This window comes from Ursus maritimus, unplaced genomic scaffold, assembly GCF_017311325.1.
Source record: "Ursus maritimus isolate PB19 unplaced genomic scaffold, ASM1731132v1 scaffold_15, whole genome shotgun sequence".
NCBI classification, from domain to species: domain Eukaryota; kingdom Metazoa; phylum Chordata; class Mammalia; order Carnivora; family Ursidae; genus Ursus; species Ursus maritimus.
This window is the reverse complement of record NW_024423897.1, coordinates 30,134,254-30,154,404: the sequence shown is the minus strand read 5'-3', so window position 1 is coordinate 30,154,404 and position 20,151 is coordinate 30,134,254. Positions and strand designations below refer to the sequence as shown.

Genomic DNA, 20,151 nt, shown 5'->3' with positions numbered 1-20,151 from the left:
AAAAAATTTTCATAGAAGTGGTACATACTTTTGGAAATAACTGAAATAGTCCAGTCAGAGATATCAAAAGAAAATCTCCAATTTTGTATATATACAGTTTGCTCTTCTTAAAACTCAACACACAAAAAACAACCCAATTAAAAAATGGGCAGAAGACATGAATAGACACCTTTCCAAAGAAGACCTACAGATGGCCAACAGACACAGGAAAAGATGCTCAACATCACTCATCATCAGGGAAATGCATTAAATCAAAACCACAATGTGATATCAACTCACACCTGTCAGAATGGCTAAAATCAACAACACACGAAACAACAGGTGTTGGTGAAGATGTGGAGAAAAAGGAACCCTCTTGCACTGTTGGTGGGAATGCAAACTGGTACAGCCACTCTGGAAAACAGTATGGAGTTTTCTCAAAAGGTTGAAAATAGAACTACCCTGCAATCTGGCAATTGCACTACTAGGTATTTACCCAAAGAATACAAAAATACTAAGTCTTTTTTTTTTTTTTCAAAAGTACTAATTCAAAGGGATACATGCACCCCAATGTTTATAGCAAAATTATCTACAACAGCCAAATTATGGAAGCAGCTCAAGTGCCCATTGACTAATGAATGGATAAAAAAGATGTGGTGTATATATACAGAGTGGAATATTATTCAGCCATATAAAAGAATGAAATCTTGCCAATTGCAATGACATGGATAGAGCTAGAGAGTCTAATGCTAAGTGAAATAACTCAGAGAAAGACAAATACCATATGATTTCACTCATATGTGGAATTTAAGAGACAAAACAGACAAGCAAAGGGAAAAAAAAAGAGAGAGAGGGCAACCAAGTAACAGACTCTTAACTACAGAGAACAAACTGGTTACCAGAGGGGGGGTGGTGGGGGGATGGGTGAAAGAGGTGATGGGGATTAAGGAGTGCACCTGTTCTGATGAGCACTGGGTGATGTATGGAAGTGCTGACTCACTATATTGTACACCTGAAACTAATATTACACTGTGTGTTAACTAACTGGAATTTAAATAACTTAAAAAAAACCCGAAAAAAAAACCCCAAAAATGTATATGTAAAAGATGATCTTGATTTCTCTTAAGGGCCTAAAATAACCACTGCTTTCCCTTCAATCATCACCAGAGCTGCAGCTTTGGAGCAGTTCAAGTCTCTTGGTGCTGAGCCCTTGGAAGTGGACTTGAAGGAATCTGGTGAGGGCCAAGGAGGATATGCGAAAGAGATGTCCAAAGAGTTCATCGAAGCTGAAATGAAACTTTTTGCTCAACAGTGCAAAGAGGTGGATATCCTCATCAGCACAGCGCTCATTCCAGGTACTTCCTTCAGCCCACGCTTATCAGTAAAGTACTTTACTAATGATATTTTAAAATAAGAGTGGAAGTCATTTAACATTTGAATTTCTTTAAGTAAAGATTGATTTACTTTCTAGAAAATGAGAAAGCACATGAAAGGCAGAAAGAACAAAAAGCATGGTAGCCCCTAGATAAAAATGATCATTAATAGTGAGATCTATTTTCTTCCAGTCTTTTTTCCATAAATTTTTATGTAACTGTGTTCATAGATTATATTCCATATACCATATTATATTCGTAAGCAATTTCCTTTGTTTATACCCTTGATAAATTGGTTTGTAATTTGTTTCTATTCTCTTTGTTTTTTTTTTTTTTAATTTTTTTAAATTTTTTTAAAGATTTTATTTATTTATTCGACAGAGAGAGAGACAGCCAGCGAGAGAGGGAACACAAGCAGGGGGAGTGGGAGAGGAAGAAGCAGGCTCATAGCAGAGGAGCCTGATGTGGGGCTCGATCCCGGAACGCTGGGAACACGCCCTGAGCCGAAGGCAGATGCCTAACCGCTGTGCCACCCAGGCGCCCCTCTATTCTCTTTGTTAAGATACTCCATTCTTATTGTAGGACATTCAAACAGTACTGAAAAATATGAAGAAAAAAAAGTACAGACCTGAAATTCCAGCAGAGATGACCATTATTGATATATTAATCATTTTTCCATACATGAGAGAGAAAGAGAAAGGGTCTTGAGGTGTGTGTGTGTATTTGTGGAATTTCTGGTATATGTTTTTTACTAAAGGATATGACACTTTACCACTTTTTAATTATGTCCTTCGGCATGTTTGGTCTTTGGAACCGAATTGCAGGCTCTTTGATGGCAGGAGTCCTTTACCACATCCTCTTCTAAAGAAAATTTTTCGCTCAGTAGATGATTGATGCCAAACCGGTTGGCACTTACTGATCAGTAAACAGTAGCTCGATCTAGCAAGATTTGGGAGGGAAGATGCCCCACCTTTTATATTCTTACCCCTCCTCTTCTCCTTTCCTTCTGTTATTGAATGCTGAATACCATGCTGACTAATATTTTCCTTTCTGAAAGGAAGTGGGCCAGATAATGAGAGCTTATAGGGTTAATGGTTACTTGTGTTAGATCCTGCTAAGGGAGTCTTGCTTTCTCTAGGGGACAGTGAAAAATGAGAAGTTGCTTTGTCATGAGGTCACGGGAGAGGAGAAGTTCTCTTCTGGCGTCTTCCCACAACCCCCCACTCTGAATAATCTACATGCAAGGGCAGGAAGTTGATTGACATCACATCTATGAGATTGTAGGGGAAAATATGTCCTCCAGGCTCTTCTTTCTGTCCTCTGTTTACCCAGGTGATACCGGATAGGTGAGCTGGTCTCTCCGGACACCCACATCCTGCCAGAGCAGGCTAGATGACGCAGACGAGACGGGTTGGTCATATAGGCTTAGCCCATAGAAGAATCTGTGAGGGTGGAAATGAGGCTGGGTCAGTTACTGGAGGTGGGTGCAAGCCAGGGGCTCATGGCAGTATTGGTGAAATCTGCCAGCTCTAATAGGACTTATGAAGAAGCAGTGGCAGGAGAGCACTTAAGGATTTTGTCCTTTCGTTTTGTGGCAGTGGCTTGTGGCCCAGCTGTTGCACAGGTGGCTTTGAAGGAGGGTTGGGGTGGCCTTTGCTGTAGCCACCATCTGACCTTTGGAAGTTAGCTGCACGATGGGGAGAGGTTCTGAGCTGACTAGATATAACGAGTGGCCAGTAGAGGGTGCTAAAACATTTCCTCACGGAATAAATGATGCGACCAGAAAGCTAATTTTAGCCAACTCATGCTCTTATTGGACATAGGATAATTTGGACATAGTATATAGAATTATTATTGATAATAAAGCCTAAAGTAAGCGATACAACTCAAAACTTCTTATATAAAAAGCACCCTGACGTTTAGGGCCTACTCCCCCTCCAATAATATCTTTTTTTTTTTTTTTAAATAAGGACTTCATCGTCAGTGTACTTTAGTAAAAGGTCAAACTGTGTAATAGTCTTAAAGAGGATTTATTAAAGACATTTTGTTAATCTGTTCCACTGAGCCTTTACTGTTTTTCGTCTTTTCTGAAGCTGTGATCTGTTCAGAGCACATTCAAGTTAGACGAAGTCCTTGACCAGTGGACTGGCCCAGAGCAGGCACTCAGAGGGCTGGTCTTTCTGTTACTTTTTTTTGAAAACCAAAAAAGAAAAGTTGATGAGAATATTATAAGGAAGAAGGTGTTCTTTCTAAAAATCTTTCATATCCCTGGGGGACTAAGGCCCGAAAGGGTGAGCATTTAAACAAAAAGATGAAAAGATTCTATAAAGGCACAGGTGCCCTTTGAAAAACTGTCCTCGGCATTGTACCTTTACTGGTTTCTGTCCTCAGCCTTTGCATGGGTCACCTGATGCTGTGTCGAGCTCCTGAAAGACTCTTGGAACAGAAGCTGTTCTCAAGTTTTCCTTGAGTGGATCCAAAGGGGATTAAGTCAAATGTCAGAAGTCATCCAAGCTGACTTTGCTTGGACACAGGTGCTTGGAGGGCTGCATGGAAGACCGGATGTGGATAAGGACACCAAGAGGGGGACACGGGCAGTTAGCTGGCTTCAGGTAGCAACCTTACAGAGTTGGCAAATTTTTGTTCCTCCAAGGTGCATTCAGTCTGTGGGCTTGAAAGAACAATAACGTTGTATTAATGTAGATTGTATGTGGAATGAAATATTCCTGGAGCTTGCTAATTATTACGCTGGTATTTTGTACCACATACTCGTGCCGTCATCTGGAATCCCTAGATTGGGTTGGGTGAAGGGTTAAAGGCTAGAGCGTCACTTAATGTAGGTAGCTTCAGGGTAGGGCTGACAGTCCTGTTTTGTGGTGTCGTGCACACACAGGAAAACTCCCCAACTTTCCTGTCCGGCTCTTGGCCCTTTGGGGCTACTACCAAAAAGTAAGGCAGTCCCGCCCTCTGGTCATGTTCAGGCTGTGCTCATAATCTTTTCTGCTAAACTTTTGAGACTCAAGAGATTTTTCAGCATCTCTGTGGTTCTGGAACCTTTTTAGGGAGACTTTACATAGACTTGGAATATTTAATCAGGAACAGACTGAATCGGTAAGTTAGGGAGGGGTGGGTCAGGTGAAGAGGACTCCTAGTGGTGTAGCCCTGCCTCTGTGTTAGGCACATTTCACCTAAATTCCGGGAAGAATCAGGAGTACTGTGGTGCACATGCTAAATCTAGTCTGACAGAAGCTACCTTCTCCATCTAAAACCTTCCTGATGACTGCCTCACTACAGCCTTGTAAGCCTCATAGGCTCCTTCAGCTTTCCTCCCCCCGACCCCTTCTCAGGTCTTGCCCTTATTTTGTAATTGAATCATAGCTCCTGGAAAGCCTGGGGTTTTGTTGGGTAATGATGGCAGTGACTTGGGCAGCCCAGGTTCCCAGCGTCATGGGATAGAGTCACCTCAAGGAATCAGGCTTGGGTCGCAGTCCCCACGTGCCGTGCCATAAAGTTTATGCTCCTTGGTGAGGTATTGGTTGCCTTTTAGTTTCTGGTTCTGATTTAGCCTTTGGGCCTCCTGTTAAACTAATTTCTTACTCTCTGGGCCTGATTTTCAGTCATGCTGGCTGCTATTGTCTCTTCAAATAGGCCAAGGACTTTCAGGCCTTTGCACATATTGTTCCTTCTCTTTGGAATGCTATCCCTGCCCTTCCTTGCCTTTTGAAATCCTGCTTAACCCAGTTACCACTTCCTCCATAGTTTCTGCTCTCTCCTGCTCAGCCGTGAACACTCTTCTTTCTGCATTCACAGCACCGCCTGTGCCTGGGATTCCCATAGTTCCTGGTCTCGCTGCCTGCTAGTGGTGCCATCTTGCTGGGTGTGCAGCTCAAGTGTTGGGCTTTTTTCTGTCATGGTGGGTCCTTACCATAGGGCCTCCTATGATTCTGGCTGCCTTCCTGAGGTCTTTGTTGTTATAGTCTCTTATTTTTCCGGTGCTGTCCAGGGAAGGCAACACGCTGTTGGCTCACTTTTAGATAGGAAGACTGCAGACACTACCTTAAGACTGGGAACCTAGCTTTCTTAAATTTTCCAAAACCAGGATACCTGCCGAGTTTGCAGTTTCAGGTGGTTAGCTAGGCCTCTCAGGAGATAGAATTAGGAAGTCATAGGAGGTCTGTCCAGGAGTTAGAAAGTGTATATCAGTCAGGAAGGAAGAGATTCATTGCTTGGTTATAAATTATAATATCTGAGGCCATATACACTTGGACCTCTTTTTAGGCACAATCCCGATTATGGTAATAAAACTTTTTATCTGTACTAGATAAGGTCTGTAGAATATACCCTTTATATAAAAGACCCTTGTGATAATTCTACACGACTCTGGAGAATTGGGAGGGGCTGTTTTCCCTGATACGCAAAGGCTTTACGCATATGACACCAAACTGGAGAAATTTTGCCGTCTCCTGGAAAATCAGCATTGGTTCCCCATCTGACATTACTGGTCTTTTTGAAATCTGTCTATCCCAAAGAGTAGAAATATGGTACACAAGAATACTTTTTCACCATAATGTTCAAACTTGTTCTTTCAAGCAAGAGAATAACTGATACCCTGATATACTCTCCACTTGTGAAATCCTACAAAGATAATTCTGTTTTGATGCCTCTACAGAGATTTTGCCTAAGGTCAATGTTTACTGTTCAGAGAAGGTTGGTCTTTTCCTTCTCTGTAAGCTTGATGATCTTATAGTACAAAACTATATAGATCAGTCATTTCTAGCTTTTTTAAAAAATTATTTATTGTGTTTTACTGACTGACTTAATTCCTGTCATCCTCCCCTCCCTTAAATGTATCGAATGGTTGTATGGAATTTTATAATATTACTTCTACGAAGTTTCATTTGTTTTGAGAGTTTCGAAGGACAGAGAAACCCTTGAATGTTGCAACATCAAGGGTTGGTAACCACAGGCTGTCTACACACCTCTTGGTAGCTTTCAGCACAAACAGGGCAACTTGTCATCAGGAGGAAGATGCCAAGATGGGGGAGTGTTCCATTACCATTTATCAGTCATGACTTCTGAGTGTTTGAGCACACTTAGTGAGTTATTGGGCCAAATTTAACAAATGTTCTGCTAGGAAAATTTATGGCACAGAATTATATTCTGGTTTGGTCTGTTATTTCTCCAAAAGTATGTTGCAAGATTGGAAGCATTGTGTTCCCATCCCTGACAGTCCCTGAGTCAAAAAGGATCGGGAGGCTGAGGCCATCTCTGGGGAAGCAGCCCCGGACGGAGTTACTGCTAGCAGCCAGTGCGGCCCGCCACATGCGTTTCTGTATTTCCTTCTCTCCACACTCCCTATACTTTCTTGTGCCGCAGTGTTGGGGTGGTCTGGCTGCTCTAAGAAAGCAACACAAAAGTTCAGGCATTATGGAAATCTACTTCTTGTTCAGTTAACAGTAATGGGTGGTTGACACATTGGTGGGCAACTCTCCTTCACGTGGTCATCTGGGATTCGGGTAGGACAATGTCGCTGTCGTCATTATGAGGCTCTCAAGGGTACTCTAGGCACGGTCTCTCTTCCAGCCAGCCGGAAGGGACGGGGAAATAGAGGAATGTGCATGGGATGCCTAGAAATGGCACATACCACTCCCACTCACATATCTTTGGCTAAAATTTAGTCACATGGCCAAACCTAACTGTTAGGGAAGCTGGGAATTGTTGCCTCGCCATGTTCCCGGGAATAACAGAACACCCTATTAGTTTGCTAGGGCGGCCATAACGAAATCCCAGCTTAAACAACAGAAGTTTATTTTCTCACAGTCTGGAGGTTGGCGGTCCCAGGTCAAGGTGTGGGCAGGTTTGGTTTCTTCTGAGTCCTCTCTTTGGCTTGTAGATGGTTCTCTTCTTGCTGTGTCCTTATGTGGTCTTGGTCTCTTTTTGTACCCACATTTTCTCTTACTTTAAGGATATTGGTCAGACTGGATTAGGGCCTAGCCTAATTGCCTCATTTTAACTTAAGCACCTCTTTAAAGGCCATCTCTCCAAATACAGTCATATTTTAAGGTACTAGGGGTTAGGGCTTCAAGATATAAATTTTCTGGGGACACAGTAGGCCCAAAACAAACATGGATTTTGGTGAGCAGCTAATAGCTTTTCCCTTTTTCTCCCTTTGTAATCTTATCTGTCTGTGTTTAATCCATTCACTGGGGATCAAACCTTGGATTTAGAGCCAGGTAGATTCAGATTCTAGCTCCACTGCCTAATAGCTAGCTGATGCGTCTCTCTGCGTCTCCGATTCCTCATCTCTGAAAATGGGGTAAAATTTTTATCTCACAGAGCTGTTTCATTGAATAGATGAAGAAAAAATCCAGTGGTGGGCCTGGCGTATAGAGCATAGCAACATTCTCTTTTCTGCTATTGGTGTTGCCTGGTCTTGCAGATGGTACTCAGGACTGAAAACTTACTTTTTTTTTTTTAAGATTTTTATTTATTTATTTAGTTTAGATAGAGAGAACGAGTGTGCACATGTGCACACAAACGGGGGAAGGGGCAGAGGGAGAGGGAATGCGAATCTCAAGCAGACTCCTTGCTGAGTGCGGAGCCCAACTTGGGGCTCAGTCTCACGACCCTGAGATCATGACCTGAGCTGAAATCGTCAGATACTTGCCCCACTGAGCCACCCAGGCATCCCTTGACTTTTTTAATAGGAAGTCCAGACATTCTCAAGGACTATATGGAATGTCTAAGATGTCCTGAAAAACTGAATTTTCTAAAGATACGCATTTCATTAAGGCTCTTTTGTCAATTGATCTCATTCTGACTTAGTTGAATAACATGGGAAATAAACAGTATTATTTCAGTTTTTAAAAATAATCTTTTAATTGTTTTATAAATCTAGTAAAATCAAAATGTGTCATAAATATTCATTGCTTTAATTTTTAAGGCATTTAGCAAAGGTCCATCTAAACAAGTGTTGGAGGGAACACAAAGAATGTTCTAATTTATATAAGAAAATATACATTATACATTTAAGAATATACATGTTATACATTTCCAGGATGCCTCAGTGGCTCTGTTGGTTAAGTGTCTGCCTTCGGCTCAGGTCATGATCCCAGGATCCTGGGTGGAGTCCCTGTTGAGCAGGGAGCCTGCTTCTCCCTCTGCCTGCCCTCTCCCTGCTTGTGCTCTCTCTCTCTCTGTCAAATAAATCACTAAAATCTTAAAAAAAAAAAGAATATTATATTTTTGTGCTACTATTTAAATATGGTAGACTGTTTTAGTTTTTAAGAATTCCCATTGCTATGGAGCCAATTTTGACTAATTTTGATTTTTATTTATACAGAATTTTGCAGCTATGAGAGGTGAATTATTAAGATAATCCTTAAAAATTTTTATAAATGTGTCCTCTAATAATTAGGTAAAAGCTTGTTTTTAGGTTTTTTCTTAAAACAGATCTTTAGGGATTTCTCTAATTTTCTAAAATATGCTATTGACTAATCATATTTCGTAAGTATTACATTTGGAAATATCTCACGGCTTTCAGTTTGTAAAAGCCAAGGTTTTGCTGTCCTGACTTTCTCTCTGATTCCTTATACAAATAATTAATTGCGTAGAGAAAAATCTTCTCTAGTTTCATGGATAAAACTCACATATAAAGTACTCTGCTTGACTCTTTAAGCTTGGGTCAGAATCTCTGTTCGTGAATGTAGCTGTCGAAAGCTTAGCCAGTGAGAGCATAGATGGAGCGGTTGAATCAGTATGTTGCTCTATGCACCAGGAGGCTGGCTAAATCACAGACCCAGTAGATGATAGATCCGTGGATCAAATATTCAGCAGTTTCTCACCACTCCCTGTCTATTACATAATCAATGACCCGTTTTTCTCATAGGTATACATATATGTATAAAAACCACTTTTGTCCTTCTCTGTAGCATTTTTATAGCTTAAGACCCAATGCTTTAATCCCATCTGTGATTTTGAAATTCCAAAAGAGCCTTTGATCTGTACCAGTTAGGATGACTTTGGCTGCCCGAAGCAGAAATTCCAACACATTCAGCCTTAAACAAGCAAGGAGATTTCTTGGGTTATGTAGCTGAAGAAAGTCCAGTCATAAGTGTGGGTAGGTGTGCTGACATCGGGGGCTTTAGCCATGCTCCTGTATTCTCTTACCTTGCCCTGCTCTGTGAGTTGGCCCCAACCTCAGTGCTACAAGGAAGCAGTGGTTTGAGGCCTCGGGTGTGCCCAACACGACATCCAGAGGACAAGACAGGTCAGTTCCGATGGTTCCCTCTTGAAGAGCAAGGGAACTTCTTTTTCAAAAGCCTTGAGCAAACTTTCCCTTGTTCTTATTGGCCTTTATTGGGTTAGTGCCCATCCCTGAGCCAATTCATGGAGGCAGGGCAATGAGACGCCCCTAGGCTTACATCTGGATTTCTGAACCCGTCACTAATGAGGGAGTGAGATTACCCTTAGGCCAGCCAAGCCTACATCTAGAGTGGTTTCTGAGGTAATTTTTCCTGAAGTTCCTGGACTGCGTGGAGAAAATGAAAATCAGAGTAGTGATAAGAGGACGAATGAAGTGGGTGCTGGGTAAACAAAGTGCTCAGTGCAAAATTGTGTTGTATTAACAATGACATTTCTTTATGTATAAATGTTGTAGTTCACAATGTCTTTAAGTGCTGTATTTTCTATTGAGTCAATGTATAGTGTTACATTACGTTAAAAATTCTCCTTCTGTTGTTAGTGCTTGTTCATGAGAAGTCTATTTTGGTTTGGTTAGGATAAATATATTCTGTAATTTGTATTTTTAATCTCTTTGTTACTGAATTGTTAAATATACTATGATCTTGTTAAAGAAGAAGGTTTTTTTCGAGCTTGTCTAATTTGATGCCTTACAGACCAGGAAGTTAAGAATTTCCCCATCCAATTACATGCTATTGAATAATTCCAGTAAATAATGCTAAATGTTCTTTAGAATCATTGTAAAATTTTGTGGTAAATCCATTTCATCTTGGTTGTCTTGTTTTTTTTTTTTTTTTTTTAAAGATTTTATTTGAGAGAGTGAGAGAGCAGGAGAGAGCACAAGTGGAGGGGAAGGGCAGAGGGAAAGGGAGAAGCAGACTCCCTGCTGAGCAGGGATCATGACCAGAGCCAAAGGCAGTCACTTAGCCTTAGCAGACTGAGCCACCCAGGCGCCCCTTGATGTCTTGTTCTTAATATTTTTCGTGGTTTCCTCTTAATTTGTTTGTTTGTTTGGTGTGATTAAAGTTGTCTGTGAGGGCTTGATTCTTTTCTCAGTAAGGTAGAGTCTGAGAATTTATTGATTTCAGATGATCATATTAGGCCTGATTCATTCAATGAGGTATGATGTATTGTAAAACATTCTGGTAAATCTTTACCTGTTGGTATTTAGTTTAAGCTAAATCACTCTTTTTGAGTTTAGTCTTGCAGAGAGGCCAATAATATATTCTTTTGCTATATAGTCATAGTTGTTGAAGCTATTTTTATTTATTTTTTTCTTTTTCTTTTTAAGTAATCTCTACACCCAAAGTAGGGCTTGAACTCATGACTCTGAGATCAAGAAACAGACTCACAGGCCCTTCCAACGGAGCCAGCCAGGTGTCCCTAAAGCTGTTTTTAGTAATGAGTAATTTCTCTAGAAATTTCTTTTTGTTTGTTTTTTTTAAAGAATTATTTATTTATTTTGGGGGGAGAGAGAGAGCGAGCATGAAGAGGAGGGGCAGAGGAAGAGGGAGAGAGAAAATCTCAAGCAGACTCCTCCCTGAGCATGGCGTGAACTCGGGGCTCAATCTCACAACCCTGAGATCATGCCCCAAGCTGAAATCAAGAGTCAGACGCTTAACCGACTCCACTACCCAGGCGCCTCTAGAAGTTTCTACCTTTAATACTTTTAAAACTTCATATTAGCATTCACTTTTTTTTTTTTTTAGATTTTATTTATTTATTCGACAGAGATAGAGAGAGCCAGTGAGAGAGGGAATACAAGCAGGGGGAGTGGGAGAGGAAGAAGCAGGCTCATAGCGGAGGAGCCTGATGTGGGGCTTGATCCCATAACACCGGGATCACGCCCTGAGCTGAAGGCAGACGCTTAACCGCTGTGCCACCCAGGTGCCCCCATCTTAGCATTCACTTAATGAGAAAATACGTGGGTGTGAAAAGAATTCTATGGATTCTTAAACTGTGAATTCAGTCATATTGAGGAATGAATTTGTATGGATCACGGCCATACATGCTTACACCTGGAAGTAATGCCCAGGTGAGGCATTGTTTCAGCCTACAGTCAATTCCTGGTGCTCACAGAGATTCAAGGGTACCTACCCTGATCTATGCATCCCTACTCACCCCAAATAATGGCCAACCAATTAGGAAACTATACAAATTTTTAGATGACTGCTACTGCTTTAAATACCTCAGCTATTTTGGATGATAAAACTGTTCACTAACCTTTGGATGTAGCCTCTTTCAGTCCTAAAATACTAGTCTTCAGAGCTATAGGGAAAATTTTCCTTCCCTATCCAGCCTGCACGTGATAGGCACTAACTATTAGTTGACTGAATGATAAATGAATATTTGAATGATGACTGTGACTGCATGATGTCCTACCATTGTCTTGGCTAAAATATGGAATTAAACACCCCCAACTGGGAGGGAACAGAATAATCTTACCAGAGAATGTAATGTCCATGAACCAGAAGGAACCAAGAAATATTTCATGAAGTTGGACATCATGCCAGATCTCTTACCACAGTTTGCATTGTGCCAGGAAGTGCATAAAAAAAAAATTTCTCTCCTTGATGATTTTTTTCCATCATATTTTCTGTTGTCATTGTTGTTTTGTGGGAAAGTGGTTTGATAAAATGTAACAGTTTTGGTCTTTTTGTGTATCTCATGTTTTGCAGATAAAATTATAAAATTACCAGAAATGAGCAGTCAAAGGAGAAAGCAGGGGCCGGGGGACGGGGGCAGGGAGTGGGGGTAGAGGGCAGAGGGAGAGGGAGAAGCAGATTCCCTGCTGAGTGGGGAGCTGGATGTGGGGCTTGATCCCAGGACCCCAGGATCATGATCTGAGCTGAAGGCAAATGCTCAACCAATTGAGCCACCCAGGCGCCCCTTTAATTAACTCTTCTGACTTCTACAGTTGTGTCTTGAAATACTTGATATGATCATTCGATCTTTTATTCTTATAACTAGAATCTATACCAGACTGTCTCTGGGGAATATGGCAAATCTCTTTCTAGTTGAAGGATTTGAATTAAACATTGGGTATATTTTATTTGTTTAAATTGTAAAAATCTTCCTGTTTGTGATCCAGCCTTAGATAGGTCTCTGTCTCACTCTGAAAGTGTTTCGGAAGCACTTTGAAGGGCTGTCCTAACTGTGTATCTTCATTTACTGTAGCAATTGTCAATTGATAAGTAAATAGCTTGGTCTAATGGCATTTTTAAGTTGTTTTAACTTTTCTAGTACAGCTCATTTTTTTTTAAGATTTTATTTATTTGAGAGAGCAAGAAAGAGAGAGAGAGAGCGCACGTGAATGGGGTAAGGAGCAGAGGGAGAGGGACAAGCAAACTCCATGCTGAGTGCAGAGCCCGACTTGGGGCTCCATTCCACGCCCCTGAGATCATGACCTGAGCCAAAACCAAGAGTCAGATGCTTTAAGCAGCTGAGCCACCCAGGTGCCCCTCTTCCAGTACAACTCTTTTTTTTTTTTTTTTTACAATGATTTTTTTATTATATTATGTTAGTCACCATACAGTCCAGTACAACTCTTAATTTATGTCTTCAACCTAGAGAAGAAACTGGTTGTGATTATGCAGGAGTACTTTGTTACTATTTTTTTTTTTATAAAAATAGTATGTGACTTTTAGAAATGCAGTAAAGTACAAAGTAGAAAATAAAGACCATCCGTGATCTCTCTACTCAGTGAAAAGTACTATTAACATTTTACCATTTCCTTTTAGCCTTTTTTCCATGCATTTTTATCATGGTGGATCAGGATATAAAATCGTTCTCATTTTCCCCATTTACTACTATAGCATAAGTTTTCCCCTTCATGTAACACAATGAGTAATTAAGAAATCTTTGCAAATATATTTTAATGGTTTTGTAGAATTTTCTTAATGCACCATATTTTATTTAATGGTTTCCCCAAAGTTGGGCTTTTCATTTAATTTCACTTTTTGTCAATTAAAAATAACGCTCTAACCTTTTTTTCTGTGTTAATCCATTGTGTGTATTTTCATTTATTTCCCCAGGATTAATCAAATCTTAGAAGTAGAATTACTGGATGAGTGGATATCAACAGTTTTGGCCAGTTGATACATGTTGGTAAACTCTACTTTCCTAAAACTTGTGCAGTGCATAATCCCATAAATAGATCATCCAGCTAATTGTTTCATTTCAACATTATTATGATTTTTAAAAACATTTTATTTTTAAGTCATCTCTACACCCAATATGGGGCTTGAACTTATAACCCCAAGATCATGAGTTGCATGCTCTACTGAGTGACCCAGCCAGGCAGCCCCATTATTATGATTTTTTGACTCTTTCATTTTGAGAGACAAAAAAAGTATCCCACTTTTTGTAACTTTGATTCATACTGAGGGTGAACTTTTTTTTTTTTTAATTTGGTTGTTACCATTTCTCTTAGAATTGACCATTTGTTTTTGTTTTTCACGTATTAGGATCTTAGTGTTTTGTTTTTATTTAAATTTTTGTGAGCCTTTTAGTATGTTAATTTTTTGTCATATTGATTTTTGAGGACTGTAATATATACGTATTTCATATTTAAATCGCTTGATGTTTTCTCCATTGCTTTAAGAAATACTTTCTAATTCAAAGACTAGAAAGATATTCACCAAGGTTTTCCTTTTTTCTTTATCTTTATGGGTTGATTCTCTCTTTTTTAAGATTTTATTTATTGTAAGTAATCTGTATACCCAACGTGGGGCTCAAACTCATGACCCCAAGATCAAGAGTCGCATGCTCTTCTGATCGAGCCAGCCAGGTGCTCCGAAGGTTGATTCTCTTTTATAATTCATTCTGATATAGAATTTAGAGTTTAGTTTGAAGTCTGATTTTAAGTTTGGGTAGATTTTTTTCCCCCCCGATATCTAACTGATCATCTTAATCCTTTTGTTCCTTCCCTTTTGTCATGCCACATTTATCATATATTACATTTTTACCCTAGTAGGCCATCAGGGTAAGATAGTATTTTGAATTTGTCTTCTTCGTCTTTCCTCCTCTTGAACTGTTCTTTTGGGGATTTGCTCATTTGGAACTTTTATGTATTACCCTGCTCCTCTTTTGGCTCTATTTTTTCCCTTCTGTTTTCAATTTTCATTTCTGCACTTTTAGAATTTTCAAAAAATTAATCCACATGTGAATGTTTAAAGCCAGCTGCACTGTTATATTCACCATTGTATTCCCTGTAGTCCTTAATTGATTTTTTTTAATTATAAAATTAAAACTAGCTCTTATAGAAAATTGAGGAGATAAAGAAAAGCACAAAAAAGAAAATAGTCTTACCACTCAAAGATATCCTGCTATAGTTAAATGTTACACGATGTAGAATTTACTAGAAACTATATGGTATATGTAGGATTTAATGTATGGGTATAAATATATATGAAACATTCATATATGTGTATATAAAATTTTTTACCTAATGGTAGCAGTCTACACAAACTATTTCATTGTGTGCATTTTACTTATAATAATTTGATGTAGTCTAAATATTTCTCCGTGACTTCAATAAATTTTAACTCACCCTCTAGTTTTTTGACTAAATAAATTACTTGATGTGAAAGAATATCTTATCCTTTCAAAAGTAGTTGAATTTCAGACTGACAATATGGACAGAACACTTACTATCTTTGTTAAGGTGCAAGTGTGTTTATGTGTGTGTGTGTCTGTGCATTTAAAGTTGGGTCCACTACTGCATAATTGCTTTGTGAAGGTTGAGTGAGTAAAATCAGAAACAAATTGGTGGTAGATCAGATGTTTTCTAGCCTAAATGGTTTTGGCCACTTGAGGTCTTGTAAAGTCAGTAGGGTTACAGTCCAGGAATGGATCCTTAGCTCTCACTGGGTCAGAAGAAAGAAGGAAGCCAGAATTTTTATGGCAGGAGGAATTAGTTAGATGCTAAATCAAATTTGTGAAGTTGATGGCTGTAAAGTTGGTGCAGTTACGAGTCAAAGGGGAATATTCGATAGTAATTTGTGAATTACAAAATGGAATATTTCCAAACATCTTAACAAACTTCACCAGATTTTCCCACATGTTATATTAATCTACCTTCATTCAACACAGGATAACTTCAAGAAGAGATGGGGAAATGCCATGGGTATTTATATAGTACCTCTCTCCTCCTCGAAGCAAACCTTATATTTCCGAGATAAAGTCTAAATCCCAAGCCTGCTATCACTGAAGCCTTCCTCACGGGGTATACGCCCTCTGTCTCACATTCTCTCTCATTACTGCCCCCACTGGGCATTCTGCTCCAGCCACACAGGGCGAGCTGCCCCGTGGTTTGTTCGATCATCTTTTCAGTCTCCATGGAAGAGCAAGAATGAGGAGATACTTTCCCCCAAAGACAACACTTTGAAGTCCTAGTGGTTTCATCACTTCTCAAAATTCTCTGGAAATATTCCTTTCCTGTACTCTCCCCACTACAGTCCAACAAAACCATCTTGAATATTTAAACTTTACTCAAACTTGAGATTTTGGGGATGCAAACAACATAGATCTGGGGACTTTCGCCACCCCCTCAAAAAAAGGTCATGTTGCTGAGCTCTGCAGTCATTTCAAACTATGGATCATATGGTCTCATCCACATAAACTGGCAAATTTAAAGTGCCAATGTCTACTTTATAGGTGTTTACAATCATCCCCTTCCTCTTCTCTAGTCTACAGCCTCTTCTCCATTAACCTTTATAACGTTTTTTTTCCACGTGCTGCAAATCTTTATTTTTCTTTTTTGAATCACATGTATTCTAATCAAGTCGATTGAAAAACAGATTATTATGGTGCAAATTTTAGTTTATATTAATTTCCATTTATAAAATTGATAGTGTTTTTACTAAAATTCTGTAAACACAGAGTTGAAAACTTTCTCAAAGAGGAGATAGATACTTAGGCTATTAACTCTGCTTTCCTACTACCGATCTCACAAGTTTATTTCCTTTGTCTTTTGGCGTAGGTATGTATTATTCTGTGAAACTTGAACATGGTAATATACTGACAGTGTGGGCCCCGTTGAGTGTAACTATATATGTTAGCTTGACAAGTGTTCCGTAAGAACTGGGATCTCTTCTGCTTATCTGCCGGTATATTCTGAGCAGCAGGTATAGGGCTTGACTCCTCAGAGGCAGAATAAATACCGATGAGGGGGAATAAAAGTGTATGAGTGATTCCTAATCCCAAGTCCAAACTGGGATTTCCTACTGTTTTCATTTCATGGCATTTCCCCATCTCTTCTTGAAGTTATCCTGTGTTAAATGAAGGTAGATTAATATACCATGTGGGAAAATCTGGTGAAGTTTGTTAAGATGTTTGGAAATATTCAATTTTGTAATTCATAAATTACTATCGCATATTCTCTTGACATTTGTGATCTTTGTGACTTGTCCAGCTCAGGTGCACATAGTTTCCTTAATAGCTTACCATTAGACATTAAAAAAAAAATACAGGCAAAATGTTTATGTCTTCACGAGTGGTCCGGGATGTCAACCAGTTTGGGAGAGCAGTGCTGAGATTTCCACGCCGACTGAGTAAACGGCAGGATGCCTCCTGCATATTGGCTCTGCAGTTCATACTTTCTGTTTCTTCCTAGGAGGATGACCAGTCTCACCTGTGCGATGGACTTTCGGGGTATCTTGAAAGAGTTAAAATTTCAGATGTTGCATTTTTGAGTATCCAGAGACTACTGTAATAATTAGGAAATAGAGTTTAAAAAAGTATAATATAATTTGTACTGTTCTCTTTGATTTTATTAGGTAAAAAAGCTCCAGTTTTATTTAGTAAGGAGATGATTGAGTCAATGAAGGAAGGTTCGGTCGTTGTGGATTTAGCGGCTGAGGCTGGCGGAAACTTTGAAACCACTAAGCCGGGAGAACTCTATGTTCATAAGGTATAGCAAGCAGCTGCTTCTATCTGTGGACCAGCTCCCGTGTCTTTAGTGATTTGTAGGGGACTGTTTATTCCTTTAAGTACTCAGAGGAACTGAGGCCTGAAAATTTTTTAAATTGAAAACAGCCACATTGAAAGCTGTTTTTGAAATCTATATTTGTTTGTGAGATGTGTCTATATTTATAAAGGTATATAATTTCACTACTTAGCCTTGGCTATGACTGGGAAGTGTCCTAGAAGGAATGTGAACAGATAGAATTAGACCTTTCTGACTGTATTTTTGTTCATGTAGGGAGTTACTCACATAGGCTACACAGACCTTCCCAGCCGAATGGCCACGCAGGCCAGCACCCTGTATTCCAACAACATCACCAAGCTCCTGAAGGCCATCAGCCCTGACAAAGATAATTTTTATTTTGAAGTGAAAGACGACTTTGACTTTGGTACAATGGGTCATGTCATTAGAGGAACTGTAGTGATGAAGGTAAGTCAAGAGACTTGTTCCTTCCTGAGTTTTCATTAGAAATGTGTTTTAGGATTTCTGTTTATGGAAGGAACCTATTTTGGAATTGAGATATAAACTAATAAAGGGTTGATGTGTTGGGTTTATGCCAACAAAAAGTGTTTAGAGATGCACAATGACTTAAAGAAAAATATCACAAAGGCTTAGATACATATGAACTCACCCAAAATATGTATTGCTTTTGAAAAACAAAAACAAACAAAACAAAAAACCAGAACTGAACAAAGTAAAAATCAAACTTTCCCCTTGCCCCACCTATCTCCTTTTAGCAGATCGATCTATGTTTTTCCATATGTGTTCTGTGCACATAGAAATTATGTATCTATGTCTGCATGTGTAACAAACATTGTATATGTACACACATATTTATATAAAATAAGTTATAAATGACATGAATTTATTTAAGATTATATTTAAGGGGCACCTTGCTGGCCCGGTCAGTAGAGCATGCCACTCTTGATCTCGGGGTTGTAAGTTCAAACCCCACGATGGGTGTAGCGATTGCTTAAAAAAATAAATCTTTTAAAAAATTATGTTTAAAAGAACAGTTGTTTTTCCCCCCAGCACAATCACTATCTTCTGTGTTTTTGAAATGCTGGATTGACTGTTAAAAAAATTTCTGTTTTTCTAATTTCTATTAGGATGGCAAAGTGATTTTCCCCGCTCCCACCCCGAAAAATATTCCTCAAGGTGCCCCAGTAAAACCGAAGACAGTGGCTGAGCTGGAAGCTGAGAAGGCAGCTACCATCACCCCCTTCAGGAAGACGATGACCACAGCTTCTGCATACACAGCAGGTGAGGACCCCCACTCATGACGGTTGAGTCCTGATTGTTTGGGTTTTTTAAGAAATTCATTAATTGTCAAAATTAGTGAATGAGATCCTGTTGCCTTCCTTTGGATTCCGTGAGGAGGTGGGCCTGTTAGAAACAAGTTTTCGTAAACGTGTTACTAGTCTCACCTCCGCGGCCTTGGAGGCTGCACTGATGGCTGACGGCAGAGAAAAGAGGCGCTCGCTGGGTACTGCAGTGAATGTGTGTGGAAGCATAGATGGGCTGTCAATGCTTTTCATAGAAAACATTTAAAATGTAGCTGTGAAGAGTTTAATCTTACAGCAAATATATCGAGCAGTGGTGTGTATCGGATCGTGCTGGTGTTAAGTGCCTATTCGTGTGGTTATTTATTTATCTTTACGAGCATAAAACACCAGTTGTGGTCATCTGGAGGCTGGGTAAGACTGGGGAACCACATGTTTGCGTTGAAGAATGAACAGTAGGAGACAGGGATGGCCCTTGACTGTCTGACATCCTAAGTTCTTCACCTAGTAAAAAAATTCAATTTTTAAATTTTCATTTCTTTACAATTTAACACAAATTCTTTGCTTTTTAGTTCATCTTATGAAAACATTAAACAATCACTGTAAAATAGTGGTAAATAGTTATTCTGGTTATGAATTGTTAGAGTCTGAAATATGGACATTTGGTTTTAAATTGGTTTCTCTCTCACCGAATAAATTAAAAATATTTAGATCTACTTGGAGCCAAAGCAAAAACAAAACAAAAGCAAACTATAAAGAATTAAGGACCAGCACAAGGCACACAATTCTTGTAGCCTCAGCATTCTCCAAATTCCCATGTGAGCCCAGATGTTCGAAAGAGAAATATGTAACTCTCCTTGAATAAAGAGCAAGTCTCAGCAAAATGACTAAAAGCCTCTCGTTGTGAACATGGTGAATAAATGGGGGCAGTGTCCCTACTTGCTCTTACTTGTTAAAAAAAAAAAAAAAAATTATCATATTGTACCTGGAGAGGATTCTTGGAAGGATTGTAAATTTCCATTTCTCTTTGTGATTCGTGAGGAAATATAGCGAGGCACATATGATGGTTTATTTTTCTAGGTTTCTCTCTCATTCATTAAGGTTTATTGCATTTTGATAGATATGAGAGCATATTTTAGTGAATAAAAGAATGGCCTTATATTTGTTTTTCTTTACCTTAAACTTCCTCCTTTATAATAAAAACAAGTATTTTTCTTTTATGTGTGCGTTAGGAATCTATTTGAATAGCATTCTCCAAAGACTATGATCTGCTTTCTTTTCCCTTTCTTTTTTTCTCTGCCTTTCTCTT

General features: G+C 39.2%; 1 protein-coding gene across 2 annotated transcripts in view; it reads left to right on the top strand.

Annotated features, from left to right (window-relative positions):
• Positions 1 to 20,151, top strand: part of NNT (nicotinamide nucleotide transhydrogenase) — an 87,774-nt gene that overhangs the window by 25,355 nt on the left and 42,268 nt on the right. For both annotated transcript variants that reach the window (XM_040630453.1, XM_008692561.2), the window contains exons 7-10: positions 1,147 to 1,334; positions 17,372 to 17,505; positions 17,797 to 17,988; positions 18,669 to 18,822. In XM_040630453.1, the coding sequence (XP_040486387.1) occupies positions 1,147 to 1,334; positions 17,372 to 17,505; positions 17,797 to 17,988; positions 18,669 to 18,822 (668 nt within the window). The remainder of the gene's footprint in view (positions 1 to 1,146; positions 1,335 to 17,371; positions 17,506 to 17,796; positions 17,989 to 18,668; positions 18,823 to 20,151) is intronic.